This window comes from Salvelinus fontinalis, chromosome 3 (genome assembly GCF_029448725.1).
Source record: "Salvelinus fontinalis isolate EN_2023a chromosome 3, ASM2944872v1, whole genome shotgun sequence".
Classification (NCBI taxonomy): domain Eukaryota; kingdom Metazoa; phylum Chordata; class Actinopteri; order Salmoniformes; family Salmonidae; genus Salvelinus; species Salvelinus fontinalis.
The window spans coordinates 44,096,788-44,110,220 of NC_074667.1; the positions used below are offsets into that span (position 1 = coordinate 44,096,788).

The 13,433-nt window shown below is 42.5% G+C and overlaps 1 protein-coding gene across 12 annotated transcripts in view; it reads left to right on the top strand.

Annotated features, from left to right (window-relative positions):
* The window catches only part of LOC129849912 (chromodomain-helicase-DNA-binding protein 5-like), a 196,710-nt gene that overhangs the window by 49,163 nt on the left and 134,114 nt on the right, over positions 1–13,433 (top strand). For 9 of the 12 annotated variants that reach the window (XM_055916640.1, XM_055916606.1, XM_055916641.1 and 6 more), the window contains 3 exons: positions 5,272–5,533; positions 5,622–5,785; positions 5,988–6,114. In XM_055916640.1, coding sequence (XP_055772615.1) covers positions 5,272–5,533; positions 5,622–5,785; positions 5,988–6,114 — 553 coding nt within the window. Of the gene's footprint in view, positions 1–5,271; positions 5,534–5,621; positions 5,786–5,987; positions 6,115–6,405; positions 12,950–13,433 lie in introns of those variants that run through there. The other 3 variants (XM_055916614.1, XM_055916647.1, XM_055916642.1) reach the window with 2 other exon arrangements.

A 13,433-nucleotide genomic window follows, 5' to 3' on the forward strand; every position in this document is an offset into this window, starting at 1 on the left:
CGGTTCATTGTTCATTCAGTATTGTTGCAATTGTAATTATTACAAAAATATGTGTGTGTGTATGATATATATATATATATATTACTTTAAAAAAATGTTTTATTATAAATCGGCCGATTAATCGGTATCGGCTTTTTTTGTCCTCCAAGTATCGGTATCGGCATTGAAAAATCATAATCGGTCGACCTCTAGTTTGAACGGTGTGGTGTGCGCGATGGCTTCACAGCCTAGCGCGGAGGAGACGCTGTCGATATGGCATGGATTCAGGTGTGTTCCTGAAAATGGAGTTAAGGTGGAGGTTCTGCTCGCGGTCAGTGAACAGGTAGGAGCTGAATTTTATACATTCTGCATCCAGAATGAACAAAGCTTTGGTTCTGTTCATGAAAAGAGTAAATTTAGTGTGTAGATTGATTGCTAGTGGAATATTTGTAAGGGATGTGGTGGTGCCGATTTCTACTCCTTCGACTAGGGTGGTAGTTTCGAATCTGCCTCCATTTATTACGGATGATCAAATCTGGAAAGAGCTGAGTCGGTTTGGTAAGTTTACTAGTTGCTTTCGTGTACTGTCGGCAGGTTTTCAGGCAGATGCCGTTAAGCAATGTTTCGTTCCGGAGGCAAGTGTTCATGTTTCTGAATAACAATGAGCAACAGGTAAATGTGCATTTTAAAGTGATGCATGGGGAGGAGCTCTACGCGGGGTATGGCACAGATAGTCTACGTTTGAGGAGTGTGAGGATTTGGGGCATAAGAGCTTTCCTTGCCCACATAAAGACCATAGACAAGGTGAGTGTACAAGCGCCAGTGGGGGGAAAATCGAGGTCAACATTTAGGGGGCCATGGAATCGCAGGCCGCAGTGGCTGGGCCTAGTCATGCTATAAGATGGTGGTATAGATGAGGCTGGGCCTAGTCATGCTATAGATATTGGTGTAGATGAGGCTGGGCCTAGTCATGCTATAGATGGTGGTGTAGATGAGGCTGGTGGTGTCATGGTGGTGTGGATGAGGCTGGGCCTAGTCATGCTATAGATATTGGTGTAGATGAGGCTGGGCCTAGTCATGCTATAGATGGTGGTTGGTGTAGATGAGGCTGGTGGTGTCATGGTGGTGTGGATGAGGCTGGGCCTAGTCATGCTATAGATTGTGGTGTAGATGAGGCTGGGCCTAGTCATGTCATAGATGGTGGTGTAGCTGAGGCTGGGTCTAGTCAGGTTATGCTAGTCGATGAGGAGAGTATAGTGGGGAAGGGTAAGCGACTGGAGGGGTGTGGAGGACGGTGTCAAGCGGAAAAGGAAAAAAGGGGGAGAGGTGGGAGGGGAGAGGCTGGTGTGGTCAAAGGCACTAAGGAACCTTTGCCTGGTGCTGGGGGGAGGCCCCAGCTAGAGAGAAAGGGCAAGATGGTCAGGATGGGAGATGGAGATGAGGAGGAGGAAGGTGAGTCTGAGGAGGAGGACGATGAGGATGCTTTCTTTTCAGACTCCTCAATGGGTCCAGAGCTGAGAGGCAAAGGGTAAAAGTACACGGTGAGGGAACTGTCAAGGTTCCTGAATGAGACTAAAGGGAAAAAGGTTCATCTTGAAGCTTTTTTTTTCGCGATCCCGGAAAGTTTGTAAGATCAGTACAACACACTACGAAAAATGAGGGGCATGGTGTCCTCTCACCTGGAAACGTTTTAGGTTGAGGAAGTAGGTCACAACCATGTGTAAGGGTCTACCTTCAGACACTGTTTAGATTCATACTTTTTTTCTGGCACTGGGGCTTTTTGAGCTTTGCTATTGGTCTTATTCTTTGCTGGCTTTTCTCCCACTTCTTATGGAGACTCTTCGGGTAGGCTTGCTTAATACACTGCTCAAAAAAATAAAGGGAACACTTAAACAACACAATGTAACTCCAAGTCAATCACACTTCTGTGAAATCAAACTTAGGAAGCAACACTGATTGACAATAAATTTCACATGCTGTTGTGCAAATGGAATAGACAAAAGGTGGAAATTATACGCAATTAGCAAGACACCCCCCAAAACAGGAGTGATTCTGCAGGTGGTGACCACAGACCACTTCTCAGTTCCTATGCTTCCTGGCTGATGTTTTGGTCACTTTTGAATGCTGGCGGTGCTCTCACTCTAGTGGTAGCATGAGACGGAGTCTACAACCCACACAAGTGGCGCAGGTAGTGCAGTTCATCCAGGATGGCACATCAATGCAAACTGTGGCAAAAAGGTTTGCTGTGTCTGTCAGCGTAGTGTCCAGAGCATGGAGGCGCTACCAGGAGACAGGCCAGTACATCAGGAGACGTGGAGGAGGCCGTAGGAGGGCAACAACCCAGCAGCAGGACCGCTACCTCCGCCTTTGTGCAAGGATGTGCACTGCCAGCGCCCTGCAAAATGACCTACAGCAGGCCACAAATGTTTTAATGTGATCTTTGGGTTTGGGGAAAGGTTTTTGGCTTGTGTGAAGATGTGTATCCTCGGGCGTCATGTATGGTCAAGGTGGCAGGGGGGCTCAGTAGGCCAGTCGGTGAGGCGGGGCATTAGACAAGGATGCCCTCTATTGGGGCAGTTATATACACTAGCCATTGAGACTTTTTTTGGGCCTCCTATTCAAGTGACTGCAGGGAGTTGCTGGACAGGCATGGATGTGTTAACCTCTCTTGGGTACGTGAGACGTTAGCGTCCCACCTCTTCAACAGCCAGTGAAACTGCTGGGCTCCAAATTCAAATACAGAAATACTCATTATAAAAATTCAGATAACAAAACATATTTTACATAGGTTTAAAGATTAACTTCTTGTGAATCCAACCATGGTGTCAGATTTTAAAAATGCTTTACGAGAACATAGCCCACTAGACAAATCATTACAAACAGTAACCAGCCAAGTAGAACCGTTACACAAGTCAGAAATAGAGATAAAATGAATCCCTTACCTTTGATGATCTTCATATGGTTGCACTCAGCAGACATTCATTTACTCAATAAATGTTCCTTTTGTTCGATAAAGTCTCTTTTTATCCAAAAACCTTCGTTTTGTTCGCGTGTTTTCTTCAGTAATCCACAGGCTCAAAGGGAGTCAAAACAGGAAGACAAAAAAATCCAAATAGCATCCGTAAAGTTAATAGGAACATGTCAAACAATGTTTATATTCAATCCTCAGGTTGTTTTTAGCCTAAATAATCGATAATATTTCAACCGGACAATAACGTCATCAATTTAAAAGGTAAACAAGAAAGGCACTCTCTCGGTCTCGCACATGAAAAAGCTCTGTGACACTTTAGGGTCCACTCATTCAGACTGCTCTTACTTCCTCATTTTTCAGAATACAAGCCTGAAACAATTTCTAAAGACTCTTGACATCTAGTGGAAGGCATAGAAACTGCAATTTGAGTCCTAAGTCAATGGTTACTGTCATGGCATTGAATAGAAAATTACAAAACCAAAGAAAAAATACTTCCTGAATGGATTTTTCTCAAGTTTTCGCCTGCCAAATCATTTCTGTTATACTCACAGAGAAACTTTAGAGTGTTTCTATCCAAATCTACCAGTTATATGCCTATCATATCGTCTGGGCCCTAGAAGCAGGCAGTTTAATTTGGGCATGCATTTCATCCAAAATTCCGAATGCTGCCCCCTACCCTAGAGAAGTTAACAGGCATAGCATTGTCGGCGTTTGCAGATTACGTTTCTGTGATGGTCAGGGATGGGCAGGATATGCAGGCACTAGAGACTAGTCTGAAGGTATACGAGGGAGAGTCGTCTGCTAAGGTGGGGCATGGAGGGATATGCCCCTCCCCCTCTACTTCCAGGGGGTTTGAAGTGGGGTTGTGAAGGGCTTAACATTTTGGGGGTGTACCTGGGCTCGGAGAGGTGGGTCAGGAAGAACTGGGAGGGGCTGTCACAGGCTGTGGTATTAAGACTGGCCAGGTGGAGGTGGCTCCTGTCCCAAGTGTCATATAGAGGGAGGGTGCTGATAATCAACAATCTGGCGGCATCTTCCCTGTGGCATAAACTGGCTGTCCTCAACCCTGTCGCCGGTCTGATTTTTACTAAGGCCCACACAAGAAGGGGGTGTGAAGCCTTGGCTGTGGGTGTGGGAGGAGCCTGTCTTCCACAACCTAGCCATCCTTTTGAGATCGGTTCAGTCGGCCTCCCTGCAGAGGCAACTGATGGCAGTGGGTTTACTAAGGCTGGGTGACCTGCGGCTGCTGGGAGAAGAGGTGTGGAAAACCCTGGAAGTCCTGGCACAACAAACAGGACTAACATCTCTTAGGCTGCTGGATAGATTCCTGGGGGAGGTCCAGGAGGCACTGTCTGAGCCGGTAAGGGGGGGGGGGGGGTGTTTGAGCGGCCAAACGGAGAGGGGCTACCAATATTTCCGCCACTGCAGGTGACGGCAGAAACTGGGGACTGGCAAGGGGGTCTGGACGACTTGTTAGATTTTAACACTCCGAGCCTGGGGGAGTTTGAGGGGGTGGGAGGTAAAGCCCTCTACAACCTCTGCGTTAAGGTTAGGAACATTAGGAGCCTAACAGGAGTGAAGGCACATCAGTGGCAGGGGGTATATGGGGCGGAGAGAATGGTGGGTGTTAGATGGAGGGGTCTCTACAAACTTCCAGTACCAAAAAGGTCAGGGGACTTCCAGTGGAGGGTTCTACAATGAGCCCTGGCCACTAACAGCTGGTTGGCATGGGTCGACCCGGGAGTCAGACAGGGGTGTCCTTTCTGTGTCATGAGTGAAACTGTGATTCATGTGATTTCTGTGTGCACCAGGTTAATGCCATTAATGTCTCTTTTGGAATGTCTGTGTGAGAGGTTGGGAGTGGAGTTTACTGTCGGGATGTTTATAATGGGGTACAGGTATTCGAATAAGGAAAAGGCCAAATGTGTGTTTCTGTTTGCTCAGGCAAAGTTGGCTATTTAGCTAACAAGGAGGAACAGGGTCAAAGGTGGAGGGAGAACAGACCCTTTACTATTACTTAATGGGATGGTCTCTGTGCATCTTAGGGTGGAATTTGAGTTCTATAAAATTATAAAAAGTGTGTAGATGTTTCAGGAGATATGTTGTGTCGGGGGGGCTGTCTGTACAGTTGGAGAAGATGGGTTGGATATACGGTTGTAGAAGCAGTGAGCTTTTGGTTAGTCTAATGTGTTTTGTATCGTGGGGTAGAGGGCAGTACAGGGGATATTCATTTTTTAAAGGGGGGGGGTGAGTTTTTAATCAAATTAAATTAGGATGTATTATTAAAGAAAGACAATGTCAAAAGTCTCTCTCTCTTTTAGCTGTTGGAGCAGGCTCTGGTGATAGAGGAGCAGTTAAGAAGGGCAGCGTACCTGAATATGACCCAGGACCCCAACCACCCGGCTATGGCCCTGAATACCCGCTTTGCTGAGGTGGAGTGTCTGGCTGAGTCCCACCAGCACCTGTCAAAGGAGTCTCTGGCCGGGAACAAGCCAGCCAACGCTGTGCTGCACAAAGGTCTGTCATCTCCCAGTGTGTACACAGCAGCAGGACTAAAACACTGTCTACAAACTCAAGATCTGGGTGAATAAAAATTAAGTATTGCATCAACTGTAGATAAGATTGGATACATTAGTGCATTCTTGTCATTGACGATGTCTGTGTGTTCCAGTACTGAACCAGCTGGAGGAGCTGCTGAGTGATATGAAGGCAGATGTGACACGGCTTCCCAACATGTTGTCCCGGATCCCCCCGGTGTCTGCTCGTCTGCAGATGTCTGAGAGGAGCATCCTCAGCCGCCTCACCAGCCGCGGCAACGAACCTCCGCCCCAACAGGTACTGTACAGGCATGGGCTCAGTTATGGTGATAGGTGGGTTAGGATTGGTACAATTAGGCTTAGTTTGGTTGGAGCAAGGTTAGGTTCAGGGTACTGTAGGTTTGGCTTGTTTTAGTTGGGGTGGTTTGGTTTGGTAAGTCATTTTGGTTGATATCGTCATTGACAAGATGTGTAAATTGTGTTCTGTACTCTACCTCCAGCCGTTCGGCCAGAGCTCATTTGCCTGTTCCCAGATGTACAGCACTGGTTTTGGGGGCAGCTTCCGGGGGCCTGCGGGAGGAGCCATGGTCAACTACAGCCAGATGCCCCTAGGACCATACGTCAGTGGTAAGAGGCCTGTCTCTGCATGACTGTAGGTCTAACTGTAAGATGAGATGTTCCTTATCTGAACAGCCGAGGACAGAAACTGCAAGATAACTGAAAAAGATGGAGCACTGTAAGATGAAATGCTGCTCTGTGTCCGTTTCTAATAATATGTTAGGGAATGAAAAACTTAAAATGTTTTATGTGGGTCATTTATTTTTCTGAGCACCCTTTCTTTGGTATCCCTGTTTGATATCCCTTCACCCCCCCACCCCCTCCCCCAAAATTATTCCCCCCTGGGGCCCCCTCTTCTAGTGTCCAACGGCCCCCCACCCCCGTCCAGCCACCTGGACAAGAAGTCATGCGACCCGCTGAGGGACGTCACCACCCCTGACCTCAAGTCAGGCAAGCCCAGTGATGTCATCTGTATTGAAGATTAGATCAGCTACCCCAAAATTGATCTGGAGTCAGCCAAGCCCAGGGATGTCAACTATTATATAAATGATTACAGAATCTTCGCGCCCCCCCCTTCCTCATCCTCCCCTCCTGCAAGAAGCTCTCTGTCTATTGATCAGAGGATAAACCTAGGAATAATACACAGATGTATTTATCTATCATATCAATTGCACTTCTATCTTTCGAGGATTCTTCAACATACTTCATGCAGTAGCTATTTGCTTTTATGACTTAGGTTGGTGAGTCAAGCAGAGGAACTGTCTATTAGGATGTGAGAGTCAAACGACCTCAGACGCCCGGCTTCTGCTAACTGACACGTGGAAGGGAAGTGATCTTATAGAATGACTGGAACCGCCCTGTCTGAAGGGGAAAGAATTGGCTACAGGAAGAGCTGCAAAAAGTGAAAGTACACATGGTGGATGAGCCGGTGAAGGTGCCTATGCTCTGGAGCTGCTGTAATGAGAATCATCTGTGTCTATTCATTGACTTTAGGCCTGGCTCTGCTCCTTCATTCTGGGTCTTTTCCTTCTGCGTTCATCTTTTGCCTATTCTTTGCATCGGGACCGACCTCTGCTGGAGCAGTGTGCTTTAGCTACGTACACATAGAAGGAAAATAGAACTATGAAGGCATAAGGCTCCCATCCTAGAATTATAGAGATCATAAGTGGGTGCTGATACGGCAGCCAATTCTCTCATTTTGTTTACTACGTGTTTGTTTTTATAGTTTTATGGCAGAGCCTTGAGTTGGAACTTGTAAGAATAAGAGTGACTTTAAGGAAGTACAGCTACACTATGCCTCAACCCCTAAAGACTGCCATCTCCCGCGTCTGGAGAAAGTGATCCTAGTTACAGAGCTGCATTAGCTATTAATATACAGGGGTTCTCCCTTGTAATGTACATAGTTCAAGAGACTGCTGTTTATTTTGCCTTGCATAATCATTGTGAATTTGATGTATACATGCATAAAACTGTAACAGGCTGGATTAGTGCAAATGATACGGTACATGTATTTCTTTAATATTTGAATGTGATTATTGGCCAAACTCCGGGGCCATGAATAGTGTGTGCTATAAACAGAATCTCCTCCTGTCTCATATGGTTGGGATGTGAAGCTAATTGTGTGCTGGACATGGTGCTGGATGGGAGTAATTATGTTGCCTTTAACACATATAGTTATTGTGTTATAGTTCCCCAAAGCACCTCGTTCCCTCCCTCTTCCATTGTAAGAAATTAAAAACTAAAAAGTGCTTATGACACTACGTCACCTTTTGGCCTAGGTTTCATGTTTGCCATGAAATGTGCGTTATTGTGTGTGCTTCTTTTTAAGGTAAAGTGTTATTTCAGAATGTACTGCTTTAGTGCCACTTAAAACTTCTTATGGCTGCAATCCCGGTAACGGGATCGATATGACAACAGCCAGTGAAAGTGCAGGGCGCCAAATTCAAACAACAAAAATCTCATAATTAAAATTCCTCAAACCTACATGTGTCTTATATCATTTTAAAGGTAATCTTGTTGTTAATCCAATGTGTCCGATTTCAAATATGCTTTTCAGCGAAAGCACTACAAACGATTATGTTAGGTCACCACCAAACCACAATAATCACAGCCATTTTTCCAGTGAAGGATAGCAGTCACAAAAAGCAGAAATAGAGATAAAATTAATCACTAACCTTTGATGATCTTCATCAGATGACACTCATAGGACTTAATGTTACACAATACATGCTTGTTTTGTTTGATAAAGTTCATATTTATATCAAAAAATCTGAGTTTACATTGGCGCGTTACATTCACTAGTTCCAAAAACATCAAGTGATTTTGCATAGCCACATCGTTTCAACAGAAATACTCATCATAAATGTGGATGATAATAAAAGCTATACACATGGAATTATAGATATACCTCTCCTTAATGCAACCACTGTGTCAGATTTAAAAAAAATAAAAAATAAAAAACTTTACGGAAAAAGCTAACCATGCAATAATCTGAGACGGCGCTCAGAACAATAGCCAAATTAGCCGCCATGTTGGAGTCAACAGAAACCAGAAAATACATGATAAATGTTTCCTTACCTTTGATGAACTTCATCAGAATGCAGTCGTAGGAATCCCAGGTCCACAATAAATGCTTGATTTGTTCGATAATGTCCGTTATTAATGTCCAATTAGCTACTTTGGTTAGCGCGTTTGGTAAACAATTCCAAAGTCACAAAGCGCGTCCACTATAACGTGACAATGTCCAAAAGTTCCGTAACAGTCAGTAGAAACATGTCAAACGATGTATTGAATCAATCTTAAGAATGTTGTTAACATACATCTTGAATAACGTTCCAACCGGAGAATTACATTGACTTCAGTTGAGCGATGGAACGGAGCTGCCTCCCACGTGAACGTGTGGTCAAAGCGTGGTCACCTCATTGCAGTGGTTACTCATTCCTGTCTCCTTCGGCACCCCTTCACAGCGAGTCATCAGACAAAGTTCTATTGACTGTTGACATCTAGTGGAAGCCGTAGGAAGTGAAAACTCATCCATATCTCGCTGTAATTTCAATGAGAGCTTGGTTGAAAAACTACCAGCCTCAGAATAATTCCAAACAGGAAGTGGAACTTCTCAGGTTTTTGCCTGCCATATGAGTTCTGTTATACTCACAGACAAAATTCAAACAGATTTAGAAACTTCAGAGTGTTTTCTATCCAATACTACTAATAATATGCATATATTAGCAACTATGACTGAGGAGCAGGCCGTTTACTCTGGGCACCTCTGTGCACCTTTCATCCAAGCTACTCAATACTGCCCCTGCAGCCATAAGAAGTTAAGAGGTCTGCTCACTCCATGGCCCTGATGTCTAATGTCCCAGATTGTATGCTTGATAATCTTATAAATGGGTGGAATTATTTCCATTGAGAACTGAGGGCAGTGGTTGAATAAGATAGCTAATTCAATCATCAATAGATTATAATCTTCATAGAGGTTTTGATAGCCAACAAGGACCAAGGTTGGATAGCCATACAGTAAAAGTATCAAAAGCTGTTTTTATTTTCTTGTTTTTTGATGTTTTGTTTTATATGGGTTCCTTGGAAGGGAACTGTTTATTGCATTACGTGTTGTGAGGACTATTCCGTATCAGAGCGACAGCATGGATTCACTTGACAATACTTTTTTATTCCATCTGTCTGCTAATGTGATTGTCCAAAGTGAAACTACCTTTTTATATGTTCAATGAGACTTCATTTGTTGAGATTTTTCATGAATGTGTGTATTACATTTACTCATTGAAAACCTTAAAGGCCCCAGTGCAGTCAAAAACGTGAATAACCTGTGTTTTATATATATATTTCCACACTATGAGGTTGGAATAATACTGTGAAAATTATGGTAATGCCCTTTTAGTGTAAGCTGTTTGAAAAGACTTCCTGAAATTTCAACCTATTTTGGTGGGATGGAGTTTTGGCTTGCCTGGTGTCATCACCAGGCGGTAAATTAGTTAACAGACCAATTAGAAAGAGTTCCAAACCTCTCAATAACAGCTAGTTTTCAGTTTGCCCTCCCCACTCAAGACCACTCCCAGACAGTCCTGGCAAAATTCTTGCTTGAGATATTGCTCTTTGCTAAAAAGCTGTTTTTGTTTCATTTTTATCATTTTAATCGAAAACATTCACAGTAAGGCACTTAATTGTTACCCGGAAATGATTTTATATTGAGATAAGAACGTCTGCATTGGACCTTTAAATGCGATGTTTGCTCTTATTTTTCTTTCAAAAACTAGAGGCATTACACTACCGTTCAAAAGTTTGGGGTTACTTAGAAATGTCCTTGTTTTTGAAAGAAAAGCACATTTTTTGTCCATTAAAATAACATAAAATTGATCAGAAATACAGTGTAGACATTGTTAATGTTGTGAATGACTATTGTAGCTGGAAACGGCAGATTTTTTATGGAATATCTACATAAGCGTACAGAGACCCATTATCAGCAACCATCACTCCTGTGTTGTTAGCTAATCCAAGTTTATAATTTTAAAAGGCTAATAGATCATTAGAAAACCCTTTTGCAATTATGCTAGCACAGCTGAAAACTGTTGCGCTGTTTAAAGAAGCAATAAAACGGGCCTTCTTTAGACTAGTTGAGTATCTGGAGCATCAGCATTTGTAGGTTTGATTACAGGCTCAAAATAGCTAGAAACAAAGTACTTTCTTCTGAAGCTCGTCAGTCTATTCTTGTTCTGAGAAATGAAAATTTGATTTGCAAAAGAACAGAGACACTGGACAGAGGAACTCTGCCTAGAAGGTTGCCTCTTCACTGTTGACGTTGAGACTGATGTTTTGCTGGTACTATTTAATGAAGCTGCCAGTTGAGGACTTGTGAGGCATCTGTTTCTCAAACTAGACACTCTAATGTACTTGTTCTCTTTCTCAGTTGTGCACTGGGGCCTCCCACTCTTTATTTTCTGGTTAGAGACAGTTTGCGCTGTTCTGTGAAGGGAGTAGTACACAGCGTTGTACAAGATCTTCAGTTTCTTGGCAATTTCTCGCATGGAATAGCCTTCATTTCTCAGAACAAGAATAGACTGACGAGTTTCAGAAGAAAGGTCTTGTTTTAGGTCTAGTCGAGCAGAAGGTCTAGTCGAGCAGAAAGCAGCCATTATTCAAAGTCGTGACGGCGTCGTAATGTTTAAACCAGTAGATTTATAAAAAATAAAAAAATGTTCACTTGACCTTCCAATGCTATGCATCTCAGAATCAAAGGAATATTCTCAGTTGTCTTGTGATTGTATGAGCACCTGTGTGTGTGTCTCTCATCACATTTAATCATTTATCAAATACACATCTGAATACCTGACAAGTTAAGCCTGTCAACCATTTTGAGCCTGTAATTCAACCCACAAATGCTGATACTCAACTAGTCTAAAGAAGGCCAGTTTTATTGCTTCTTTAATAAGGACAACCGTTTTCAGCTGTGCTAACATAATTGCAAAAGGGTTTTCTAATGATCTATTAGCCTTTTAAAATGATAAACTTGGATTAGCTAACACAGCGTGCCATTGGAACATAGGAGTGATGGTTGCTGACAATGGGTCTCTGTATGCCTATGTAGATATTCCATAAACAATCTGCCGTTTCCAGCTACAATAGTCCTTTACAACATTAACAATGTCTACACTGTATTTCTGATCAATTTGATATTTTAATGGACAAAAAAATAGCTTTTCTATCAAAAACAAGGACATTTCTAAGTGACCCCAAACTGTTGAACGGTAGTGTACCTATTTGTATTGTTTTTAATGACACGGCTATAGCCCTCATGTGGAGGTCTTGAGAAAGGAATTGTGAATGGACTGTCCTGAACTGAAGATATTAGTGTATACAGGGTGTGATTGTAGCTCTGCTCTATAGGCTTTTTATATGAATGTTCTGAGGTGATCTGTTGGCTGAATAGTGTTACTGCACAGTGTCTGCCTGTGTCTGACTGTCTTCTCAGACAAAGCACTTTACCTGAAGTTTAACTGAATGCAGTATCACACGGCCTTGACTGACCTCATTCAATTACAAACACAACAATAGATATTGGCCAGTTGAGATAGGAATTCCTAACAAATAGGGCACATGTCAGTTCTTAGGCTACTATTTTGCCCCCAATTTAGTGCGTGTTTATCAGTGCTGTTCTGTCCATGGAGTGTACAGTCCCAGTGTTTCTGTTCAGCCTGTTACTCCATTCGTAAGTCATATGAGGGTCACTGTGTGGACTAGCTATAGTGTAGGTTTGGAGAAGACCCACACACCTTGTCATTGATTGAAATAGTGTTACTGGATAGCAGCATATAACAACGCTATGTAAATACTAAGATTTACAGTGCTTTGTCTCTCTCATACTCTTATCGATCATGTACCTAACTACACAGTATGCATGAGAGAAACTGAATGTTGCAGGGTAGTTGCCATAGAACTGCAATGTGCGCACAGGATGTGTTCAATCAAATCCACATGTCTGTTTCCTTACGGAGTGCTGAAATGACTATGAAATGCAATCAAACTGAAGTCAGTATGAATGTAATGTGTTTGTAAGAAGGCCTTAGTCTAATACTATAAATATATTTACAATGTATGTACATGCTTATAAACAAGGCTTCAAAAGCTACCAAATGACCCTGGTAAAGGCACCTTTGTTGCAGTGAATGTACAGCATGTGAAATCTTTTGTATGAAGGTTCACTTTGGTAAAGTTCCGAGATCGTTGCTCTGTGTAGCTAGCTTTGAGAGAGACATTGAATTCAAGCAGTGTTATAATGGCACAGATGTTTGTGCTAAATTGCAAATGAATGAAAAAAGTGAATTGTCATCTTTTACTTTGTACTCTGTGTATTTGTTCAATGTGTTTTAATAAATCCTCTCAACAACAATAGACATACCTCATTGCTTAAATGCACATCTGAGAAAATAAACTAATTCTCAGTTTTAGTTTGTGTGAGCTGTGAAGTTATATATTTTAACTTCTCTAGGATATGTGGGCCAAAATCCAGAAAAAATGTAGCGCGCCAAATTCAAATATATTACTATAAAAATCAATCTTTCATGAAATCACACATGAAAGACACCAAATTAAAGCTACACATGTTGTGAATCTAGCCAACATGTCTGATTTCAAAAAGGATTTATGGGGAATGCACACCAAACAATTATGTTAGCTCAGTACATAGCCACAGAAAAACACAGCCATTTTCCCAGCAAAATATAGTAGTAACAAAAAGCAGAAATGGAGATAAAATGAATCACTAACCTTTGAACATCTTCATCAGATGACACTCATATGACATCATGTTACACAATACATTTATGTTTCTTTCGATAATGTGCATATTTATATCCACAAATCTCGGTTTACAT